Consider the following 25,557-nt stretch of genomic DNA (forward strand, 5'->3'; position numbering starts at 1 on the left):
GAGGTCAGGAGTTCAAGACCAGCCTGGCCAAGATGGTGAAACCCTGTCGCTACCAAAAATACAAAAATGAACTGGGCGTGCTGGCACATGCCTGTAATCCCGGCTACTCAGGAGGCTGAGGGATATGAACTGCTTGAACCCAGGAGGTGGAGGTTGCAGTGAGCCCAGATCATGCCATTGCACTCCAGCCAGGGCGACAGAGTGAGACTCCATTTCAAAACAAAAAACAGATATACATGTCTCTCTACCTATTTCTCTGTTGACTGATTTAAACTTCAGGATGCCAACTACAGTGCCTCTGCGGGGGGCAGGCAGGTAATGTGAAGGAATGAAGCAGCCAGGCATAGAAAAGTCAACTACCAATGATACAATAAAACCTTCTTGATTTTTACTGAACAGCGAGGCATACAATGTCATATAAACAAGTACGATATTGCAGATTATATTTCTGAATCAAAGTGGAAAAAAATGGAAAAAAACAAATGTTTAAGAATTCATTTTAGGCTGGGCGCAGTGGCTCACACCTGTAATCCCAGCACTTTGGGAGGTCGAGGTGGGTGGATCACCTGAGGTCAGGAGTTCAAGACCAGCCTGGCCAACATGGTGAAACCCCATCTTTACTAAAAATACAAAACTTATCCGGGCATGGTGGCACGCACCTGTAGTCCCAGCTACTCAGGAGGCCAAGGCAGGAGAATCGCTCAAACCCGGGAGCTGGAGGTTGCAGTGAGCTGAGATCGCGCCCCTGCATTCCTGCCTAGGTGACAAAGCAAGACTCTGTCTCAAAAAAGAAAAACAAACAAACAAAAAGAATTGATGCTGTCATCTCCCAATCCCTCGGGCCTAGAAGACCCCAGCCTTTCCCACCATAGGGCACTGCCAGGGGCTCTCTCTCCATCACGTTGCGATGTGGAGTACAGAATCCCACTGGGCATCCTTTAGCTGGGAGCAGTATTTCGTTTTGCTCAGTTTCATAATGGAGAACAGCTGTTCGCAGACGTAGGTGCTCCCGAACATGGAGAGGATCTTGGCGCAGTGTTGCTTGTATTTGGGGTAGCTGCCCCAGAGGTACTTGTAGAATTCCGGTATCCCCACCTTGTCGTATTTCGTCTTCAGGACCGTGTTGCACTGCAGGTCGATAACCTCCATCTGGAGCTCCTCGTGCACGCTGTCGATCTTCGTGGAGAACGGGGAGCCGAACAGAGTCAGTTCGCTTTCGTAGAGTTTGAAATCAGACAGCCTGTTCTGGAACTCGGCCTTGAGTTCCGCGATTTGGGGGATGTAGTTCAGCCCGTCGCTTTCGTTTCTGGAAACCGATTTCAGGGTGGGGAAGTGGGCCAGATTATTCCTCGCCAAATGAGTCTCCCAGAGGCACAGTTTGGCTAGGAACGCCCGGATCAAGTCGTACATCTGCGTGACGATTTGGGAGTGCCCTTGGAGGGAGATGTTCAAAGTGTTCAGATGCATCGTCATGTCAACCAGGAAGGCCAAGTCTCGGATCCAGTCTATGGAGCTCAGCTGAGGCAGGGGCTTCCCTCGGGATGACATGAAAGAGTCAATTTCTTCCAACGATTCGAAAAATCTCTTTAGCACCAGCCCTCGACTGAGCCACTTAATCTCCGTGTAGTACAGGAGGCTGCCATATTGGCTGTCCAGCTCATAGAGCAACGTTGTGAACTCACTGTGGTTCAGTCCCCGGGAGCATATCCAGTTCACAGAGTTCACTACCACGTCCATGACGTGGTCCATCTTCAACTTCTGAGCGCAGAGTGATTCCGGATGAATGATGCAACGGATGGACTTCAGTTCCACGCCCTTGCAGAACGTCGCCACCCTGGACTTCAGTTTTGTGACAAGTCCATTATTGGGATCCACCATTGCTGGAGTGCCAGTGGAGGCCACGCTGACTAACTTTGACCAGTCAACACCGAACTTTTTCAGACTCTTCTCAACACGCAGAAAGATCTCGTTTCCAGATTTTGTGCCTGTCATGGGCACTGTGTCCAGAAGTTCTTCGGACACATCAAAGTGCTCATCGACGCCCCGGATGAAGATGGCCAGCTGGGTGGTATTATTTATATCCGTGATCTCATCGATTGCGATGGAATATGCCGCAAAAGACCTGATTTTCTCACGTAACTTCTCCCACAAGTTCCTGGCCGTGTCCTCTACGGGCTGCACGGGGGGATTCTGGGTGGGACTTGCATTTGCAAACGCTTGTTTTTGCTCGGGACTCTGAGTGTCTGAGGAGCCTGAGAGATACTTTCTGAGCCCCTTCTTCAGCTCGTGAAGCTTCTCGTCACGCATTCCTTCCGTATACTGGTCATAGTGCCTGCCGTGGTTGGTTTGATAGTGGCGTCTCAGGTTATATTCTTTGGACACAGACATGCTTTGTTTGCATATGAGACACGTTGGAATATTCTGCACTTCCACGAAGAAATACGCTCTCTCCCACTTTTCTTGAAACACACGGCCCTCTTGGTCTATCTTACGTTTTCCCACTTTTGACAGAGACAGGGAGACAAGAAATATTTCACTTTTCTCTTAGCGCTACCATGAGGAAAACAACAGCAAATGCTTGACGACCCACGTGAGGGAGGAAGCAATGGCGGGCAGTGGCGGGAGACGTGGTTAACAGGAGGGTGACCCACCCCTGCAGAGAGGGACAGCTGACACTCAACTCCAGCAAACCGCTGCCAGGACACCCGCTGTGGCCACATCTTCAGATTTCTAAAGAAAACCCGAAGACTGACCTTTTTTTTGTTGTTGTTGTTGTTGACACGGAATCTTGCTCTGTCGCCCAGGCTGGAGCGCAGTGGCACAATCTCGGCTCACTGCAACCTCCACCTCCTGGTTCAAGTTTCTCCTGCCTCAGCCTCCTGAGTAGCTGGAATTATAGCCACCCACCACCACACCCAGCTAATTTTTGTATTTTTAGTAGAGATGGGGTTTCACTATGTTGTCCAGGCTGGTCTCAAACTCCTGACCTCAGGGGATCCACCTGCCTCAGCCTCCCAAAGTGCTGGGATTACAGGCGTGAGCTACTGCACCCAGCCAGATCTTCAGATTTCTAAAGAAAACCTGAAGATGGACTTTTATGAAAGAGTGCTAGGCTTTTCAATGTTGGCCACTATTCCTCATTTTTTAAAATTATTCTTTTTCTTTTTTTTTTTTTCCCTCAAGGGAGCACACCATTACCATTTTATTATTATTTTTTTGAGACAGAGTCTCATTCTGTCATCCAGGCTGGAGTGCAGTGGTGTGATAATGGCTCACTGCAGCCTGGAATTCCCTGGGCTCATCTCCCCAGTTGCTGGGACTACAGTCACGCATCACCATACCCAGCTACTTTTTTTCTTTTTTTTTTTTTTTGGTAGGGGTGGAGTCTTGCCGTGTTGCTTGGCTGGTCTGAAACTCCTGGGCTCAAGCAATCCACCCACCTTGGCCTCCCAAAGTGCTGGGATTACGGGAGCCACCAGGCCTGGCCTCATCCTTATTTTTAAAAGTACATGAGACAAACAAAAGACCCCTTTGATGAGGCTCGGCGTGTAGCTGTGCTTGTTACGTCCAGTTTATACAGGAATTATTTGATAGTGTGTGCATTTTCTTTTTTTGTTTTTCAGATGGGGTTTCACCATGTTGGTCAGGCTGGTCTCAAACACCTGACCTCAGGTGATCTGCCCACCTTGGCCTCCCAAAGTGCTAGGATTATAGGTGTGAGCCACCACACCCAGATGTATGCATTTCCTTTTTAGAGACAGGGTCTTGTTCCGTCACCCAGGCTGGAGTGTAGTGGTACAATTACACCTCTCTGCTGTCTCAAACTCCTGAGTTTAAGTGATCCTTCTGCTTCAGCCTGCCAAGTAGCTGGGCTACAGGCAAGAGCCACTGTGTCCAGATAATTTTTAAATTTTTTTGTAGAGATGGGGACTTCCTATGTTGCCCTGGCTGGTCTCGAACTCCTGGACTCAAGCAATCCTCTTGCCTTGGCCTCCATCCTGGGATTACAGGTGTGAGTCACTTAGCCTGAACTTACGTATGCATTTTAACATATTTTCTCATTTGATTCCCAAGAAAACTTTGAAATAACAGAGATGGGAGTGAACACAGAAAAGGCATATGATTTTTACTTGCTGTGAGTCTCAAATGACAAGGGTGATAGCCACAGAACCACACAGAACTCATCCATATAAACATGTTCAAGCGTGCAGGGGCTAGTGTCTGAAATTTAAAGAAGCTGGCCACCCTGCAGGTCAGCAAGGTATCTCCAGAGCACACACATGTAAAAGTGCAACTTAAGAAAATGTAGGTCATGTACAGTGGCTCATCCCTATAATCCCAGCACTTTGGGAGGCTGAAGCAGGAGGATCGCTTGAAGCCTGTCTTTACAAAAAAAAAGAAAAAAGAAAAAGAAGAAGACAAAAAAAAAAAAAAAAAAAAGATTAGCTGGGCATTGCAGTGCTGTCCCAGCTACTCAGGGGGCAGAGGTGGGAGAATCACCCGAGGCCAGGAGTTCCAGACTGCAGTGAGCTATAATCACGCCACTGCACTCCAGACTAGACAACAGAGAGAGACCTAGTCTCTAAAAAAACACAATAATAAATAAATAAAGCTATTATAAAGATTAAAAAAATCATTTAGCAATCAGATGCGTTTGGGAATAAGAATGGAGCATTTTAATAGAATCCTTTGGTTTTCAAACATTACATTAGGAGGTTCCCTGGTGACTCACCCTCGTGAAAACACCTCTCCATAGTCTACTTGACAGGATACTGACTAACTTGCAAGGGATCCAGGGAAGACATTAAAAATATTTAACATCCTGCTGGGAGTGGTGGCTCATGCCTGTAATCCCAGCACTTTGGGAGGCTGAGGCGGGTAGATCACCTGAAGCTGTGAGTTTGAGACCAGCCTCACCAACATGGTGAAACCCTGACTCTCCTAAAAATACAAAATTAGCTGGGCGTGGTGGTGCATGCCTGTAATCCCAGGTACTGGGGAGGCTGAGGCAGGAGAATCGCTTAAACCCAGGAGGTGGAGGTTGCGGTGAGCCAACATTGCACCATTGCACTCTGGCTTGAGCAACAGAGTGAGACTCCGTTAAAAAAAAAAAAAAAAGAATATTTAACAGGCTGGGGGTGTCGGGTAGGAGGAGCGAGAGCATCAGGAAGAATAGCTAATGGATGCTGGGCTTAATACCTAGGTGATGGGTTAATCTGTGCAGCAAACCACATGACACGTTTACCTGTGTAAACCTATGCACCCTGCACGTGGACCCTGGAACTTAAAATGAAGGAAAAAAAAAGAGAGAATATTTAAGAAGCAGAGTGCCTGGGCATTGCTCAATTAGAACAGATGCTGGGCTGGGCGCGGTGGCTCACATCTGTAATCCCAGCACTTTGGGAGGGTGAAGTGGGTGGATCACTTAAGGTCAGGAGTTCGAGACCAACCTGGCTAACGTGGCAAAACTGTCTCTACTAAAAAATACAAAAATTAGCCGGGTGTGGTGGCACATGCCTGTAATCCCAGCTACTCATAAGGCTGAGGCAGGAAAATGGATTGAATCTGGGAGGTGGAAGTTGCAGTGAGCCAAGATCACACCACTGCACTCCAGCCTGGGTGACAGAGCAAGACTCCATCTTAAAAAAAAAAAAAAAAAAAAAAAAAAAAGCCGGGTGATGTGGCTCATGCCTATAATCCCAGGACTTTGGGAGGCCGAGGCAGGCGGATCACAAGGTCAGGAGTTCGAGAATAGCCTGACCCACATGGTGAAACCCTGTCTCTACTAAAAAATACAAAAATTGGCTGGGAGTGGTGGTGCACACCTGTAATCCCAGCTACTCGTGAGGCTGAGGCAGGAGAATAGGTTGAACCCGGGAGGCGGAGGTTGCAGTGAGCCGAGATCTCGCCACTGCACTCCAACCTGGGCAACAGGCCGAGACTCCATCTCAAAAAACAAAAAACAAAAAACAAAAAGACAGATGCTAGCCTCAGCACTGGAAGGGTTCTGGGGGTCCATGCTGTGCCTGGTGGAACCCCTTTGGCTTCAGCACTGTAGGAAGGTCAAGCCAAGGTCAGGGGGCACTAGGGTGGGGCTGGGTGGCCAGGCAGGCACTATTTACCAACTAACACAGAGGAGATCAGTACTATCAAGTTAGTGCAGCTGTACACGTGGCCTCAGGGGAGCTCCTGCCATAAAACACACTTGAATAAACAGTGTACCACATCAGTCACTCTCGTTGGCTCACGCCTGTAATCCCAGCACTTTGGGAGGCTAAGGTGGGCGGATCTCTTGAGGTCAGGAGTTTGAGACCAGCCTGGCCAACATGGCAAAACCCCATCTTTACTAAAAACACAAAAATTGCCAGGTACAGTGGCTCACGCCTGTAATCTTAGCACTTTGGGAGGCTGAGGAGGGCGGATTGTCTGAGGTTGGGAGTTCAAGACCAGCCTGATCAACATGGAGAAACCCCATCTCTACTAAAAATACAAAAATTAGTCAAGCATGGTGGGGCTCACCTGTAATCCCAGCTACTTGGGAGGCCAAGGCATGAGAATTGCTTGAACCCGGAGGCGGAGAATGCAGTGAGCTGATCGTGCCATTGCACTCCAGCCTGGGCAACAAGAGCAAAACTCCATCTCAAAAATAAAAATAAAAATAAAAATACAAAAATTAGCCGAGCATGGTGGCACATTCCTGTAATCCCAGCTACTCGGGAGACCAAGGCAGGAGAATTGCTTGAACTGGGGAGGCGAAGGTTGCCGTGAGCTGAGATTGAGTCAGCCTGGGTGACAGAGCAGGACTCTGTCTCCAAAAAAACCCCCCAAAAAAACCAGAATGTGCCACATCACACTTCACACTACGGTATGATACAGATCACACTCCTTCAGATTGTTGTATGAGAAAAAACGCCTGATTTATCAAATTCAAACGGAATTATCTAACCTTATCACATGCAGGAAAAATAAAGCATGCATCAAAGGCAGTATGCTTGGCTCCCAGGCTCAGGAAGCAAGGACCCCATGGTCAGCACCCACCAAGACACTTCCCGTGGCCCAACATTGCTGGAACGTTCTTCTCACCATGCAGAATACTCACCATTACTGAGCTCAAGTCCTGGAAGTGGCCTGGAGAGAGAGAGACACAGTGATAAATGTGATAAGCTCACCTTTCCTCTTCTGTGCACTCAGTTTTATTGTTTTTAATTTTTACCTATTTATTTTTTAATAGAAGAATATTTATTTATTTTGTTTTGTTTTGTTTTTGTTTTTTTGAGACAGAGTTTTGCTCTTGTTGCCCAGGCTGGAGTGCAGTGGCATGATCTCAGCTCACTGCAACCTCTGCCTCCCGGGTTCCAGTGATTCTCCTCCCTCAGAATCCTCAGTAGCTGGGATTACAGGCACGCACCACTATGCCCAGGTAATTTTCTGTATGTTTTAGTAGAGACGGGGTTTCACTATGTTGGCCAGGCTAGTCTTGAACTCCTGACCTCAGGTGATCCACCTGCCTCAGCCTCCCAAAGTGCTGATATTACAGGCGTGAGCCACCACACTCAACTTTTTTTTTTTAAGATGGAGTCTCACTCTATTGCTGAGGCTGGAGTGCAGTGGCACAATCTGGGCTCACTGCAACCTCCACATTCTGGGTTCAAGCAATTGACCTGAGTAGCTGGAATTACAGGCATGTACCACTACACCAGCTAATTTTTATTTTTAGTAGAGATGGGATTTCACCATGTTGGCCAGGCTGGTCTACAACTCCCAACCTCAAATGATACACCTGCCTCAGCCTCCCAAAATCCTGGGATTACAGGCATGAGCCACTGTGCCAGGCCTATTTATTTATTTTTTGAGACAGAGTCTCATTCTGTTGCCAGGCTGGAGTGCAGTGGTGCCATCTCAGCTCACCACAATCTCCACCTCCCAGGTCAAATTATTCACCTGCCTAAGCCTCCTGAGTAGCTGGTATTAGAGGCACACACCACCACACCCAGCTAATTTTTGTATTTTTAGTAGAGACAGTGTTTCGCCATATTAGCCGGACTGGTCTCAAACTCCTGGCCTCAAGTGATTCACCTGCCTCAGCCTCCCAAAGTGCTAGGATTACAGGTATGAGCCACTGCACCCAGCCCCACTTAGTTTTATTTGACAAACTTTTGCAGAGTGTCAACTCTATGCTAGGTGCCATGCGAGCTAAAACTGGGAAGGCTGCCCGTGATCACCAAGAAACAGAGACACAGACACATCTCAAGGAAGCAGAGGATGATGAAGTCAGTGTGAGACGGCGTGGCCCAGCGGTCCACTGTGGGAACAAACCCCAGCCCACGTCATGGGATGCAAATCTTGAGGCTGCCACATGCCCACCTCGGGCAGGTCACAGTCTCCAGAGTCATCCTCTTGACTCACTTACCTGATGACTGTGAATTTGATAAACTCAGCTGCATCCAAGATCCTCCTCATAGAACTGATTTCCAGGTAGCCAGGGGCCTTGAACACCACCCCTGGGGGCATGCCGTCAATTACCACACAGCCAGGGTTGAATGTGATCTTCCTGTAGGGAACTTTCACAGGGAAATCCACACCAATTGCTTCACCTGTGACGGGATGAGCAGCATAAAACTAGCTGAGTTTGGCCGGGTGAGGTGGCTCTTGCCTGTAATCCCAGCCCTTTGGGAAGCCGAGGCGGGTGAATCACTAGAGGCCAGGACTCGAGACCAGCCTGACTAACATGGGGAAACCCTGTCTCTACTAAAAATACAAAAAATATCTGGGCATGGTGGTTCATGCCTGCAATCCCAGCTACACAGGAAGGACCCAGGAGGCAGAATTTGCAGTGAGCTGAGATCGCCCCACTGCATGCCAGCCTCGGAAACAGAGCGAGACAAAACAACACAACAAATACACATACACACACACACACACACACACACACACACACACACACACACCCCAATAAAACAAGCTGAGTTTGTTCCTTACATTTCCCTAAGCAGGATTTATCTTTAATGTCAGAATTTAGGACAATCAAATGACAATACTTATGATCATCCATTATTACTTTAGTTTCCAGTGGTACTATGATGTGTGAATAGTTTTTAAATTGGCATAGGTCAGAGGCAGACTGAGCTTCTCCATCCATTACATGAGGTTATCATGGTGCCTGCCTGAAAGGTTTTATGTGAGGATTAAATAATCAAACACAAGTTGAGCACAAAAAATAATAGCCAAGGTAAGCACTCAGTAAAACAAAGATAGCTATTATTATCATTGTCATGAGTCAGTGCCACTAGCAAAAGCCCTTCTGTAAAAAGATATATTGACTAATTTTTATCATAGCTCCTTCACAAAAAGATCAATTCTTTTTTTTTTTTTTGAGACAGTCCCATTCTGTCACCCAGGTTGGAGTTCAATGGTGTGATCTCAGCTCACTGCAATCTCCCGCCTCCCAGTTTCAAGTGATTCTTGGGCCTCAACCTCCTGAGCAGCTAGGATTACAGGTGCGCACCACCACGACTGGCTAATGTTTTGTATCTTTAGTAGAGCTGAGGTTTTGCCATGTTGGCCAGGCTGGTCTCAAACTCCTGGCGTCAAGTGATCCGCCCACCTTGGCCTTCCAAAGTGCTGGGATTACAAGTGTAAGCCACCACACCCAGCCAAGATCAACTTCTTATAAGATAAAGTGTTATTTTTTGTGTGCATGTAGAGCTGGGGTGCCGTTTTGTTCCCCAGGCTGGTCTTGAACTCCTGGGCTCAAGTGATTCTTTATCCTTGGCCTCCTCAGGTGCTGTGATTACAGATGTGAGCCACTGCCCCACTTCTTTTAAAAAGAAGTATTTCAAGTGTATGAATTCTGGATATAAAAAGATACAAAAACTTACCAAATTTTCGGCTAAAGAGGTCATTAACTTGTTCTCTTAGCTGTTTAATCTTTTCGATACTTGATAATCTTTCTTTCTCATTATCTACGAATAACAAATAAACAAGCCAGGGTTATTCATGTATTTTCTCCCAAGAAAGCTGCTGGAGGAAACGCCTGTTTGCGCCTGAGAAAGTGTTTTACATGGATTGTTACTCAGTTTACTTTTAGCAATAATTAAGCATTTTGGAAATTTGGAAATGGAAGGCATTATAAACAATAGAGAATTTTCTCCAAATTATAAACCTAAAGAAACATACTACATACTACTTTTAGGGAATATTTTCAATATCATACAAGACAAGGATGTTTACTTTCACCACCACATTTCAACCTTAAAATAGAAATCTTAGCCAACGAAATATGACAAGTAAAAGGAGTAAGACGTACTAGGATTAGAAGGTAAGGTATATTTTTCTGTTATTTCTTCTTTTTTTTTTTTTTTTTTGAGACTGAGTTTTGCTCTTGTTGCCCAGGCTGGAGTGCAACAGCACAATCTTGGCTCACTGCACACTCTGACTCCTGGACTCAAGTGATCCTCCTGCCTCAGCCTCCTAAAGTGCTGAGATTACAGCCATGTACCACCATGCCAAGCCCTTTTTGTGTTTTTATTTTTTAGATATTTTTCAACACTTTAAAACTCTATTTACTTTTGAATAACTAAAGCAATCATATGGCTCAACATTCAAGAGAAATAATACACAGAAACATCTCGAATGCCTCTCTCCCATCCCTATCTCAGCTGTTAGTTTCCTTCCCTGGAGGCACGACATGATTACATTCTCTCGTATCCTTCCAGATATATTTTACATACACATGTAGAAGATTACTTCATGACGGGCAACAAAAACATTTCACCTCTGTGGCCAATTCCAATACAGCCATAGCTGGTGCTCTGAGCTGCCTGCTCTGAGATGCATTTTCCAGGTAATGCTGGGGCCTGGCCGGGAGAAGCTGAATATCTGATTAACAATGTCTGATACGAGCCGGACGCTTGCTGTACAGCAACCTGCGGCATATTTTATATTCCTAAACTGTCATTTCTTACTTGCCAGGGTGAACTAAGTAAAAATGACAGGTCTAAGAGACCACCCTTTGTCAAAAAAATAATTAAGACAAAAGAGAAAATATAACATTAGTCCATACCTGGAACAGTCACCTGAACGATGTTAAGATCTTCAACACCTGCCGCAGAATTTGTAACACTGGATGAATTTGTGTTTCCTTGAAACAGAAGTTGAAGTTTAGAATTTACAAAGATTAAGGCCAATTCTCCTTGAAATCTGTCTAAGTGCTGCTTTAGATTCGGACTCAATCTTTTTTATTTTTATTTTTTTTTTGAGATAGGGTCTTACTCTGTAGTTGAGGCTGGAGTGCAGTGGTGTGGTTCTAGCACACTGCAGCCCCAACCTCCCACGGTCAAGTGATTCTCTCACCTCAGCCTCCTGAGTAGCCGGGACCACAGGCATGCATCACCCGGCTAATTTTTTTTTTTTTTTTCCAGACTGAGTCTCACTCTGTTGCCCAGGCTGAAGCGCAGTGATGTGATCTCAGCTCACTGCAACCTCCACTTCCCAGGTTCAAGCTATTCTTGTGCCTCAGCGTCCTCAGTAGCTGGGATTACAGGTGCCCACCACCACACCCAGCTAATATTTGTATTTTTTTTAGTAGAGACGGGGTTTCACCATGTTGGTCATGCTGGTCTCGAACTCCTGTTCTCAAGTGATCCACCTGCCTCAGCCTCCCAAAGTGCTGTGATTATAGGTATGAGCCACTGTGGCCGGCCCTAATTTTTGTATATTTAGTAGAGACGGGTTTTTGCCATGTTGGCCAGGCTGGTCTCAGACTCATAGCCTCAAAGGATCCACTCACCTGGGCCTCCCAAAGTGCCGGGATTACAGGTGTGAGCCACTGCGCTGGCCTCAAATCACACTTCCAACTTCACTTCTTTTAGATCCTTGCACTTAAACTCCGGCTGCAGCCTGAGCAATTACTTCTGACACTGTGTGTCTGCTTCAGCAGGAAAGGGACTACATCTGAGTGAATCACCCTTTCCTTTCCATTCTCCCCCTTTACATACCCTTGACATAGTCTTTCCTCACTTGAACACAGCACAGATGAGGCCGTTACGGGTCAGTACTGATATGCAAGACTTAAAAAAATTTTTCTTTTAATTTTTATTTTTAGAGGTGGGGGGTCTTGCTCTGTTGCCCAGGCTGGAGTGCAGGGCGTAATCACAGCTCATTGCAGCCTTGAAATCCTGGGCTCAAGCCATCCTCCTGCTTCAGCCTCCCAAGTAGCTGGGATTAAAGATGCATGCCACCATGTCTGGCTAATATTTTTCAGACAGGATCTCACTGCCATCACCCAGGCTGGAGTATTGCGGCACAATCGTGGCTCACTGCAGCCTCGACTTCCCCAGGCTCAGGTGGTTGTCTCACCTCAGCCTCCTGAATAGCTGGGACTACAGGTGTGTCTCACTATGCCCTGCTAATATTCCGTATTTTTAGTAGAGATAGGGTTTCACCATGCCCAGGCTGGTCTCGAATTCCTGGGTTCAACTGATCTGCCCATCTCAGCCTCCCAAAGTGCTGGGATTACAGGTGTAGCCACTGTGCCTTGCCTAATTTTTTTTAACGTTTATTTTTTGCAGAGATGGAGTCTCACTATGTTGCCCAAGCTGATCTAGAACTACTGGGTTCAAATGATCCTCCTGCCTTGGCCTCACTAAGTGCTGGGATTACAAGCATGCACCATCATGCCTGGCTATTATTTTCCTTTTCTTTCTAATCTTTTTGCACAGCTTAATTAAGTTGTCTACAATACCCCAAAGTACTGGGCCCTATTGGGAATATGGGCTACTCTACTTATATAAACACACACTAGAGATGTCAAGCTCTTCCCCACCATTTTTTTTTTTTTTTTTTTTTGAGACGGAGTTTCGCTCTTGTTGCCCAGGCCAGAGTGCAATGGCAAAACCTCAGCTCACTGCAACCTCCATCTCCCGGGTTCAAGCAATTCTCCTGCCTCAGCCTCCTGAGTAGCTGGGATTATAGGCATCCGCTACCACGCCTGGCTGATTTTTTTTTGTATTTTTAGTAGAGACAGGGTTTCACCATGTTGGCCAAGCTGGTCTCGAACTCCTGATGTTAGGTGATACACCTACCTCAGCCTCCCAAAGTGCTGGATTACAGGCGTGAGCCACCATGCCTGACTATTTTTTTTTTTGAGATGCAGTCTCACTCTGTCGCTCAGGCTGAAGTGCAGTGACCCGATCTCGGCTCACTGCAACCTCCACCTCCCGGGTTCAAGTGATTCTTCTGCCTCAGCCTCCCGAGTAGCTGAGACGACAGGCATGCGGCACCATACCCGGCTAATTTCTGTATTTTTAGTTAAGACAGGGTTTCACCATGTTGGCCAGGCTTGTCTTGAACTCCAGACCTTGTGATCCACCCCCCTCAGCCTCCCAAAGTGCTGGGATTACAGGTGTGAGCCACTGCGCCTGGCTTTTGGTTTTTTTTTTTTTTTTTTTGAGATGGAGTCTCACTCTCTCGCTCAGGCTGGAGTGCAGTGGTGAGATCTTGGCTCACTGCAACTTCTGCCTCCCAGGTTCAAGTGATCTTCCTGCCTCAGCCTCCCAAGTAGCTGGCACTACAGACGTGTGCCACCATGCCCAGCTAATTTTTGTGTTTTTAGTACAGACAGGGTTTCACTATATTGCCCAGGCTGGTCTTGAACTCCTGGGCTCAAGCCATACACCCGCCTTGGCCTCCCAAAGTGCTGGGATTACAGGCGTGACCCACCACATTCGGCCATCCTCCCCATAATTCATCCCGTTAGGAAGAATGAAAACCATACTTGGCAACGGGGCTTTTGGCCACTAACCTTCGATTTTTACTTCGGCTTCAGGGTCCTCATTTGGTTCTTCTAAAGGAACCAGTGGAGTGGAATCTTGAAAAAAAAAATTTCTAAAATGACATTCGTTATTAAGTATTCTCCTCATATTCCAACAAATTACTGTTCCTATACCAAAAATAGTAGCTTATCCTGGCATTTTAAATACATTTCATATATAATATTAATTTTATAAGCATTAATAAGATAATAAACAGTCATTGGGGTAGGCGCGGTGGCTCAGGCCTGTAATCCAAGCACTTTGGGAGGCTGAGGTGGGTGGATCACTTGAGGCCAGGAGTTGAAGACAAGCCTGGGCAACATGGTGAAACCCTGTCTCTACTGAAAATACAAAAATTAGCTGGGCATGGTGGCACATGGCGTGGTGGTGCAGGCTTGTAATCCCAACTACTCAGGAGGCTGAGGCAAGAGAATCGCTTCAACCTGGGAGGTGGAGGCTGCAGTGAGCTGAGATTGCGACGTACTACCCTCTAGACCGGGCAACATGGAAAGACTGTTTCCAAAAAAAAAGAAAAAAAAAAACCAGAAGCATTTCAGGTAGTACATGTGTTACTCTCTGTCCAAGGCAGATACACAGCTAAAAGTAAGATCACAATGCCTGTAAATAGACAAAGATGTCCCATGCCTCTAGGTTTGGACAGGAAATCTTTTTTTTTTTTTTTTTTTTTGAGACGGAGTCTCGTTCTGGAGTGCAGTGGCTTGATCTCGGCTCACTGCAACCTCCACCTCCCGGGTTCAAGCGATTCTACTGCCTCAGCCTCCAGAGTAGCTGGAATTACAGGCACTTGCTACCATGCCTGGCTAGTTGTTGTATTTTTAGTAGAGATGGGGTTTCACCATGTTGGCCAGGATGGTCTCGATGTCTTGACCTCGTGATCCACCCGCCTTGGCCTCCCAAAGTGCTGGGATTATAGGCATGCGCCACTGTGCCTTGCCTTGGACAGGAAATCTTTTAAATTAATTATTATTGTTATTATTATTTTGAGACAGTCTCACTCTGTTGCCCAGGCTGGAGTGGAGTGTCGTGATCTCAGCTCACTGCAACCTCTGCCTCCTAGGTTGAAGCAATTCTGCCTCAGTCTCCTGAGTACATGGGATTACAGGCACCTGCCACCACACCCAGCTAAGTTTTATATTCTTAATAGAGACGGGTTTCACTACTTTGCCCAGGCTGGTCTTGAACTCCTGACCTCAGGTGATCTGCTCACCTTGACCTCCCAAAGTGCTGGGATTACAGGTGTGAACCACCACACCCTGCCCTTTTTAAAATTAATTTTATCTTGGACATACATAAACCTCGTTAGGAATTTAGGCTCTATTCTCAAGATTTATATTGATGCTCAAGATTTATATATGAATGGAGGGAAGTATTATCAAATTTTACTTCTAATTCAAGAATTTCCTAAAATACTATTTGACTCTGACCAAAAAAGTTCAGTCATGCCACGTAAAAGACAAAGCACAAATAGCACCCATGCAAAGTTAACTTCGCATTCAGGTGCTTGAAGTAGCATCACTCACAGATCAGGAGAACGCAAAGTAATAAGGCCCTTAATACTGTATCTTAGGACAAGAACTCAACTGTTAATATTGTTTTCTGAGAAGACAGGCATGTCAGGAAGTCACCTTCTTTATCTTCCAACTTACATGTATAAAAGAGTATGTTCTCTGTAAAATACTATAAACTTTCAGCTAGGCACGGGGTGGCTGATGCCTGTAATCCCAGCACTTTGGGAGGCAGAAGTGGATGGATCACGTGAGGTCAGGCGTTCAAGACCAGCCTGGCCAACACAGGAAAACCCCATCTCTTCTAAAAATATGAAAATTAGCTGGGCGCATGCCTGTAGTCCCAGCTACTCGGAAGGCTGAGGTACGAGAATCACCTCAACCTGGGAGACAGAGGTTGCAGTGAGCTGAGATCGTGCCGCTGTACTCCAGCCTGGGCGACAGAGTGAGACTCTGTCTCAAAATAAATAAATAAATAAATAAAAGAGTGTATTCTTTGTAAAATACTATAAACTTTTTAAAAAGAGAGATAAAATGCTGCATTTTTCTAACCTTCCATTGGTAATTCCATTTCTATTACTTCATTGCTTGTGGAAGAAGGGTGGCTTCCTGAAAGGAAAATAAATAATACATAACAAAAGGAGAAATACAAAAATGAAGAAAGAAATCATTGAATAGAATACCAACAATTCAAGACCTACACAGGAGTACACATGAAATACATCTACCCCTTCAAATAAAACTGGCCGGGTGCGGTGGCTCACGCCTGTAATCCCAGCACGTTGGGAGGCAGAGGCAGGCAGATCACCTGAAGTCAGCAGTTCGAGACCAGCATGGCCAACATGGTAAAATCCTGTCTCTACTATAAATGCAAAAATTAGCCGGGCATGGTGGCAGGCGCCTGTAATCCCAGCTACTCAGGAGACTGAGGCAGGAGAATCACTTGAACCTGGGAGGCAGAGGTTGCAGGGAGCTGAGATCGCGCCACTGTACTCCAGACTGGGTGACAGAGTGAGACTCCATCTCAAAAAGATATAAATAAATAAATAAACCTCAAACAAACGATCCTTTTACTTTTTTATCACTTTATTTTGGAAAACTTGAAATATACCAAAGCACAAAGATCATACAGTGAAGCCCCCATGACTACCAACCCATGTAACCCTGTTTTTTTTTTGTTTTTTTTTTTTTTTTTGAGACAGAGTCTAACCCTGTCATCCAGGCTGGACTGCAGTGTGGTACCATCTCGGCTCACTGCAACCTCTGCCTCCTAGGTTCAAGCCATTCTTCTGCCTCAGCCTCCCCAGTAGCAGAGACTGCAGGCTCCCACCACCACGCCTGGCTAATTTTTGTATTTTTAGTAGAGACAGGGTTTCACCATATTGGCCAGGCTGGTCTCAAACTCCTGACCTTGTGATCTACCCGCCTTGGCCTCTCAAAGTGCTAGGATTACAGGCATGAGCCATGGCTCCCGGCCACAACCCTGTTTTATCTGTACCCACCCCACATGGGAGTAGCTGGGGCTACAGGTGCCCAACACCATGCCCGGCTAATTTTTGTATTTTTAGTAGAGACGGGGTTCCACCATGTTGGCCAGGCTGGCCTTGAACTCCTGATCTCGTGATTGACCCACTTCGGCCTCCCAAAGTGCTGAGATTATAGGTGTGAGCCACCGAGCCTGGCCACAATGTTAACATTTGACCTCATTCCCTTGATCCTTGGCATTTCTCTCCCTCCCTCCCTCTCCCCTCCCCTCCATCGGACATCTATACGGGTGTATATATACATACTTTTTCATAGATACTTCAGTGACTATTTCCTAAGAACAGGGACAGTCCTTTACACCATCACAACAAAGCTTTAAAAACCAGGACATGTAGCCATGAGACAACACGTTGATGCATTTCATCGTGGGTATGCCAGTTTTCTCAGCTGACCCAAATGTCCTTTAGAGCTTTACTCTTTTCAGTACAGGATCCGGTTTAGAGCCAGATAGTTTTTCTAATTGCTGTGTCTTTTAAATCTCCTTTAATCAGGAACAGTTCCATAGTCTATTTTTGTGTTTTGTAACATTGATTTTTTTTTTTTTTTTTTTTTTGAGATGGAGTCTCACTCTGTCACCCAGGCTGGAATGCAGTGGTGTGATCTTGCCTCACTACAACCTCTGTCTCCTGGGTTCAAGCGATTCTCCTGTCTCAGACTGTTGAGTAGCTGGGACTACAGGTGCGTGCACCACCACGCCCAGCTAATTTTTGTATTTTTAGTAAAGACTGGGTTTCACCATCTTGGTCAGGCTGGTCTTGAACTCCTGACCTCGGGATCCGCCCACCTTGGCCTCCCAAAGTGCTGGGATTACAGGTGTGAGCCACTGTGCCCGGACTGTGGTTTTTTTTTTTTTTTTTTTTTTTTTTTTTTTTTTTGAGACAGGATCTTGCTCTGTCGCCCAAGCTGAAGTTCAGTGGTGTGATCATGGCTCACTACAACTTCATACTCCTGGGCTCAAGTGATCTTCCCACCCCAGTCACCACATTAGCTGGAACTACAGCCACATGCCACCACACTCAGATAATTTTAAAATTTCTATAGAGACAGGGTCTAGCTATGTTGTCCAAGCTGGTCTTGAACTCCTGGACTCAAGCCATTCTCCTGCCTTGGCCTCCCAAAGTGTTACAATTTCAGGCTGAAGCCACTGCCTCCAGGCCCAAGATTCTTTAAGTGAAAAAAAAAAAAGGGGGAGGGAGGGAAATCTAGCATATATTTTATTTGCTAAGTAAAAGACTAAATCCAAATAAATTTGGGGTTTTATTATCCGTGACTCTAACTGTACTATAAAATTAGTAATCAACATTTGTCTGTCAGCAACAGAAAAAAATTCACGCACACATTTCATTTCTGCTTTTCTTGTATTTTACCCCTCATGGTGATGTGCAGACATGCACATTCAGATTCCACTATGAACTGGTTTTTGTTTGTTTGTTTGTTTTTGAGACAGAGTCTCACTCCGTTGCCCAGGCTGGAGTGCAGTGGCGTGATCTCAGCTCACTGCAACCTCCACCTCCCGGGTTCAAGCAATCCTCCTGCCCCAGCCTCCCAAGTAGTTGGGACTACAGGTGCCCACCACCATGCCCAGGTAATTTTTGTATTTTTAGTAGAGAAGGGGTTTTGCCATCTTTCCTAGGGTGATCTTGAACTTCCCACCTCGGCCTCCCAAAGTGGTGGGATTTACAGGCATGAGCCACCTCACTCAGCAGGAATTGAGACTCTGTGCCCAAATAGAGGGGTGGAATCTCACTAGAAGCCTGAAGAGGCTGGGTGCAGTAGCTCACACCTTAACACTTTGGGAGGCTGAGGCAGGTGGACTGTTTGAGCTCACGAGTTTGAAACCAGCCTGGGCAACATGGTGAAACCCTGTCTCTGAAAACAAACAAACAAACAAAGAATTGGCCGGGCATGGTGGTGTGCTCCTGTGGTCTCAGCTACTCAGGAGGCTGAGGTGGGAGGATGGCTTGAGCCCAGGAGTTAGAGGCCAGCCTGGGCAACAAAGTGGCACTTCATCTCTTTAAAAATAAAAGAGTACATGGATTGAGGCTGAATAAAGTCTATTTAATAACTGTAGGATTATTCTCTCTAAAGGGCAGTATGCTAGATCCTAGGTAAACAAACACGGGTGTTTGCCTGTTTTTTAGACAGGTAGTAATTAAAATCTTCCATCCCGAATACCTTTTGGGGAAGAAAAGTGTTACCAAACAGTATTACCTTGCATGTTATATTGACAGTAATTAGGATCTTCTGATTCTTTCTTGACTGAGACAGCTTCTGCTTTCAGGGAAATGCCTTGGGATGCAATGGAAATTACAAAATTGTATGTTAGGTTAAGCTTGCCAACAGAGAAACATGACTAGCTAATGTAAGTTGATGAATACAGCCACATTACAATCAGCAAAAGAGCTTGAAGTTCATTCACTATGAACAAATTTGACCTCTTGATACAAAAACAGAAACACTATAAATAGACATATAGAAAACATACATTTAAGCGTTTATGTATATTTATATAAAAATAAAATCAATAGAAAAGGAAAGAAGGAAGGAGGGGCCGGGCACGGGGGCTCACACCTGCAATCCCAGCACTTCGGGAGGCTGAGGAGGCGGATCACTTGAGGTCGGGAGTTCAAGACCAGCCTGGCCAATACGGTGAAACCCCGTCTCTACTAAACACACAAAAATTAGCTGGGAGCAGTGATGTGTGTCTGTAGTCTCAGCTACTTGGGAGGCTGAGGCAGGAGAATCGCATGAACCAGGAGGCAGAGGTTGCAGTGAGCTGAGACCGAGCCATTGCACTCCAGCCTGAGTGACAGAGCGTCTTGGTCTCAAAAAAAAAAAAAAAGGAAGGAGGGAGATGAGGATGAAGAAAGACATCATGAAGGCGGGGGAGCTTAGTCCTGGGTCTAGTCCTAGTTTTGGGAGATTTTCCCCTTCAAGGTGGCTAAATATCCATATGCATTTACATGAAATGGTGTGAATATTCTTGTTACGGAGACTGAACTGGCATGTATAATTTTTTTTTTTTTAGACAGAGTCTCACTGTTGCCCAGGCTGGAGTGTAGTGGCATGATCTTGGCTCACTGCAACATCCGCCTCTTAGGTTCAAGCGATCCTCCTGCCTCAGCCTCCCAAGTGGCTGAGACCACAAGTCCATGCCACCTCAGCCTTCCAAGTAGCTGGGATTACAGGTGAACGCCACCACACTCAGCTAATTTTTGTGTTTTTAGTAGAGACAAGGTTTCATCATGTTGGCCAGGCTGGTCTTGAACTCCTGACCTCAGGTGATCCACCCACCTTGGCCTTCCAAATTGCTGGGATTACAGGCGTGAGCCACCATCCCAGGCCTCATCGACCCAGTTTGTACGAGGAGCCTGTGGCTTCGGTTTTTTTTTTAAATTCTCTGTGACCAGGTAAGACATAGGCAGAACATATCTGAGCTCTGAAAACATCCAAGACTAAAATTAAGTGGGCAAGAGTTTGAGGCCTGTCATGTCAGAAACGAGATGAAGATTCCACAGCTGAATTGTGCTGAGCTGAAATACGGCCCCTGTTTCTTTCCGTCAACCTGTCTTGGTTTGACCTAGAACCACTGCAGGGGAGAAGCACTATCTTTTGTTCAGACTCTTATCTGAAGCTGGAGCTTCTGGTAAGCACCTGTTTGCATGGGAATGCAAGAGACATGTGCACCCACAGTTGTGGTGAAAAGACCCTTGGGTGTGACAGAGGAGGAGCCGGAATGAGGAGGCCCATCACTGTCCCTGGACCCTCCCAAGGATTCCCAGGAGCTTCGAAGCCAAAACCACACCTTCACTGTCTTAGAGACACTGCTGTCCTTACTTCATTTTACTCATGCTAAAGGCTCTAGTTTTCCTTTCTCTACAACTTTTTTCTCTAAGAAGGAGTTTCACTCTGTCGCCCAGGCTGGAGTGCAATCGCATAGTCTTGGCTCACTGCAACATCCGCCTCCCTGGTTCAAGCAATTCTTCTGCCTCAGCCTCCCAAGTAGCTAGGATTACAGGCATGCACCACCAAGCCTGGCCAGTTTTTGTGTTTATAGTACAGACAATGTTTCACCATGTTGTCTAGACTGGTCTCAAACTCCTGATCTCAGCTGATCTGCCCGCCTCCACCTCTCAGAGTGCTGAGATTATAGGTGTCAGCCACTGCACCCAGCCAGATCTTTGTTTCTTAACACAGAATATTGTTTTTCTTTTGGATTATGATTATTTTCTGGAGCCAGGGCCTTGCTCTGTCACCCAGGCTGGAGTGCAGTGGTGCAATCATGGTTCACACCAGCCTTTATCTCCTGGGCTCAGGTGATCCTCCAACCTCAGCCTCCCAAGTAGCTGGGAGTATAAATGCACACCACCATATCTGGATGATTTTTTATTTTTAAATATTTTTTGTAGAGAGAGGGTCTTGCTCTGTTGCCCAGGCTGGTCTCAAATTCCTGGGCTCAAGTGATCCTCCTGCTTCAGCCTCCCAGAGGGCTGGGATTACAGGCGTGAACCCTTCCACTTTTAATGCTTTCAGTATTTTCCCATCCTTTTATTAAAGATTTGGGTTTAAATGTTTTTGTTGTTGTCGTTATTGTTGTTTGAGAAGGAGTTTCACTCTTGTTGCCCAGGCTGGAGTGCAGTGGCATGATCTCGGCTCACTGCAAACTCCGCCTCCTGGGTTCAAGCAATTCTTGTGCCTCAGCCTCCTGAGTACCTGGGATTACAGGCACCCGCCACCATGCCCAGCTAATTTTTTTGTATTTTTAGTGGAGATGGGGTTTCATCACGTTGGCCAGGCTGGTCTTGAACTCCTGACATCAAGTGATTTGCCTGCCTTGGCCTCCCAAAGTGCTGGGATTACAGGTGTGAGTCTGCACCTGGCCTACATTTTTTTTTTTTTTAATCTGAACCTGTTAACATTTTTCCTCTAAATAATGCTGTTCTTTTCTTTTTTTTTTTTTTTTTTTTTTTTTGAGATGAAGTCCCTCTCTGTTGCCCAGACTGGAGAAGAGAGTGGCTCGATCTTGTCTTACTGCAACTTCTGCCTCCCGGTTCAACTGATTCTCCTGCCTCAGCCTCCCAAGGTGCTGGGATTACAGATGTGCAACACTACGCCCAGCTAATTTTTTTTGTATTCTTAGTAGAGATGGGTTTTCTCCATATTGGCCAGGCTGGTCTTGAACTTCTGACCTCAAGTGATCTGCCTACCTCAGCCTCCCAAAGTGCTGGATTACAGGCGTGAGCCCCCGTGCCCGGCCATGCTGGTTTTCTTTTATTGAGGAGTCCGGGGAAGCAAGAATGGGGGTCAACTACTCTCATCCATGGAAGAGGGATTTTTTTCCAAGTATACATTGTCATAGTAAGGTACTTATATTGTAAAACATTTAGAAATGACAGAAGAGTCCAAAAACGCAGTAAAGTATGTCCAAAACTGAGAACACTGCTCTATTTGTGAGTGAAGTAGTAATTCCAAAATCATATTCAAAACTTTTTATTCAAATATAATTAAAATGATATTTTGGGCAAGATGAGGTGGCTCACGCCAGTCATCACAGCACTTTCAGAGGCCGAGGTGGGTGGATCACCTGAGGTCAAGAGTTGGAGACCAGCCTGGCCATCATGGTAAAACCCCGTCTCTACTAAAAATATAAAAATTTGCTGGGTGTGGTGGCAGGCACCTATAGTCCCAGCTACTTGGGAGGCTGAGGCAGGAGAATCGCTTGCACCCAGGAGGCGGAGGTTTCAGTGAACCAAAATCACACCACTGCACTGCAGCCCAGGTGACAAAGCGAGACTCTGTCTAAAAAAAAAAAAAAAAAAAATTATCCACAAATATGTCTATTTAATAACATCTTAGTCCCCAGTATTTACAGAATTAGAAGGCTCTCTCTCTCTCTTTTCTTTTCTTTTTTGAGACAAATTCTTTCTCTGTCGCCCAGGCTGGAGTGCTGTGGTACCACTTTGGCTCACTGCAGACTCAACCTCCCGGGCTTAAGCAACACTCCCACCTCAGCCTCCTGAGCAGCTGGGATTACAGGTGTGCACCACTGTTTTTGATATTTTTGCAGAGATGAAGTCTTGCCATATTGCCCAGGATGGTCTCAAACTCCTGGCTCAAGCAATTCATCTGCCTTGGCCTCCCAAACTGTTGGGATTACAGGCCTGAGCCCCCGTGCCCCACCCAGGCTCTGTTTTCTAGATATTTGAGTCAAATATGGCTCTTCTGCAAATGAGGTTCCACTGAGGTTAATTAGTATCCTGGTCTTGATTTATTTATTTGGTAAAACAAACAAACAAAAAAAGGCATCAAATGATAACCTACTAGATTCTTGGTTCTTTTTTGTTTTGTTTTGTTTTTGAGACAGAGTCTCATGCTATAGCCCAAGCTGAGTGCAGTGGCGTGATCTCTGCCCACTGCAACCTCCACGTCCTGGGCTCCAGCAATTCTTATGCCTCAGCCTCCCAAGTAGCTGGGACTACAGGCACACACCACTATGCCTGGTGAAGTTTCTGTATTTTAGTAGAGACGGGGTTTCACCATGTTGGCCAGGCTGGTCTTGAACTCCTGAGCTCAAGCGATCCACCCACCTCAGTCTTCCAAAATGCTGGGATTACAGGCGTGATCCACCATGCCTGGCTTTGTTTGCTTTTTTTGAGACAGAGTCTCGCCCTCTCACCCAGGCTGGAATGTGGCGGGCACCATCTCAGCTCACTGCAGCCTTGGCCTCCCAGGTTCAAGTGATTCTCCTGCCTCAGCCTCCTGAGTAGCTGGGATTACAGGCACACACCACCATGCCCAGCTAATTTTTGTATTTTAGTAGAGATGGGGTTTCACCATGTTGACCAGGCTGATCTCAAACTCCTGACCTCAAGTGGTCTGCCTGGCCCGACCTCCCAAAGTGCTGGGGTTACAGGCATGAGCTACCTCGCTTGGCTGATACTTGATTCTAAAAGCATCATGGTACCCACCAGAATCTTCCATGGGTTCAGTTTTCACACTGATGGGGCCACAGCTGCAAGGAGAAGGGAACCCTGGTCAGGATGGGCACGGTGAGGACCAAGCACAGGCGCCTGGACACGCTGAGCTCAAATGCCCGGGATCTCCGAGGCACCAAATCCCCTCCTCCCTTCAACCAAACGCAACAATGCCTCAACTTTAACATTAACGTACTTTTTTTTTTTCTTTTTTGAGATGGAGTCTTGCTCTGTCACCCAGACTGGAGTGCAGTGGCACGATCTTGGCTCACTGCAATCTCCACCTCCTAGATTCAAGCGATTCTTCTGCCTCAGCCTCCCACGTAGCTGGGACTACAGGCGTGCACCACTATGCCTGGCTAATTTTTGTATTTTCAGTAGAGATGGGGTTTCATCATGTTCGGCAGGATGGTCTTATCTCTTGACCTCATGATCCACCCGCCTTGGCCTCCCTAAGTGCTGGGATTATGAGCCACCGCACCTGGCCTCAACATTAATGTTCTTCATAGGTTGTTACAAAATTAAATGTGTCTACTGAAAATAGTCTTCTAATTCCAAAGGTACTTTTGGACGAAGAATAGGGTAGAACCTAAGGAAGAGAAGAAGCACCCTAACCCTTCACACTACACCTCAAACGCTGTAAGGGGCCTTTCTGTCATCCAGAGGTGAATACTTTGTGCACAGATGTGGATTTTAGTGGCTATTGTTTATCTTTTACCTTTCACGTGGTGATACTATGGATCTCTCAGCATCTGTCACCATCTCATGGCCACCTGTGCAGAAATAAAAAGACACACACCAGCTCCTTTTAGCACTTTGAAAAATGACTAACATCCAAAGGCATAAACATTGAAAGCAAAGACACAGAAAATGGAACTTCCAGGTGGAAGCCATCGTGGAAAAGTCACTGGGAGAGAGACTGACTCAAAGCAGTCCCTGTGTTCTGGGGCCACTGGTGTGGGCAGGATGGGGGCTACTGAGGAATATTTTGGGGTTAGAGCACGGGCTTGGGGCCGAGCCTCAGCTCACCAGCTGGGCTGTCTCCAGCAAGTCACTAAACCTCCTTCTACCACTGTTTCCTTATGAACATGGTGGTTGTGGGAGGATTCATGAATGCATGCGAAATGACTACAACGGTGCCTGGCACGTTGTAAGCGCTAAGTTTCAGCTGCTGTGACAGTAGCTCCCCCTTGATCTGTGGTTTTGCTTTCCCCAATGTCATCAAGGTCTACAAAGAGTAAACGAAAAATTCCAGAAATAAACAGTTCAGAAGTTTGAAATCCCATGTTGTTCTGGGCAGCGTGATGAAATGTCCCACCATCCCGCCTGTGATGTGACTCATCCCTTTGTCCTGCCATCCACGCTGTCTAGACTACTCGCCCACGAGTCACTGGGTAGCTGGCTCTGTTATCAGATTGATGGTCCAGGGATGGCCAGGTGCTTGTGTTCAAGTCACCTTTATTTGACTTCATAATGGCCCCAAAGTGCAAGAATAGTAATGAGGGCATATTGTTACAATCGTGCTATTTTGTCTTTAGTTATTGTTGTTACTCTACTGTGCTTTATTCATTCATTCATTCATTCATTCATTCATTCATTCTGAGATGGCTTTTGCTCTGTTGCTCGGGCTGGAGTGCAGTGGCGCTATTTCAGCTCACTGCAACCTTCACCTTCCAGGTTTAAGCAATTCTCCTACTTCAG

General features: G+C 46.2%; 1 protein-coding gene across 5 annotated transcripts in view; it reads right to left on the reverse strand.

Moving 5' to 3' along the window:
- Positions 1-366: 366 nt before the first annotated feature.
- LOC101054086 (general transcription factor II-I repeat domain-containing protein 2B) overlaps positions 367-25,557 on the reverse strand; it is a 46,600-nt gene continuing 21,409 nt past the window's right edge. For 2 of the 5 annotated variants that reach the window (XM_039460458.2, XM_003934101.4), the window contains exons 7-16: positions 24,575-24,629; positions 23,851-23,894; positions 19,094-19,171; positions 15,890-15,946; positions 13,802-13,867; positions 11,063-11,140; positions 9,879-9,962; positions 8,411-8,594; positions 7,100-7,128; positions 367-2,501 (exon numbers count right to left, since the gene is read on the reverse strand). In XM_039460458.2, the coding sequence (XP_039316392.1) occupies positions 898-2,501; positions 7,100-7,128; positions 8,411-8,594; positions 9,879-9,962; positions 11,063-11,140; positions 13,802-13,867; positions 15,890-15,946; positions 19,094-19,171; positions 23,851-23,894; positions 24,575-24,629 (2,279 nt within the window). In that variant the 3' untranslated portion in view covers positions 367-897. The remainder of the gene's footprint in view (positions 2,502-7,099; positions 7,129-8,410; positions 8,595-9,878; positions 9,963-11,062; positions 11,141-13,801; positions 13,868-15,889; positions 15,947-19,093; positions 19,172-23,850; positions 23,895-24,574; positions 24,630-25,557) is intronic. The other 3 variants (XM_039460459.2, XM_039460456.2, XM_039460455.2) reach the window with 2 other exon arrangements.

The sequence above is a fragment of the Saimiri boliviensis genome, chromosome 20 (genome assembly GCF_048565385.1).
Source record: "Saimiri boliviensis isolate mSaiBol1 chromosome 20, mSaiBol1.pri, whole genome shotgun sequence".
Classification (NCBI taxonomy): Eukaryota; Metazoa; Chordata; class Mammalia; order Primates; family Cebidae; genus Saimiri; species Saimiri boliviensis.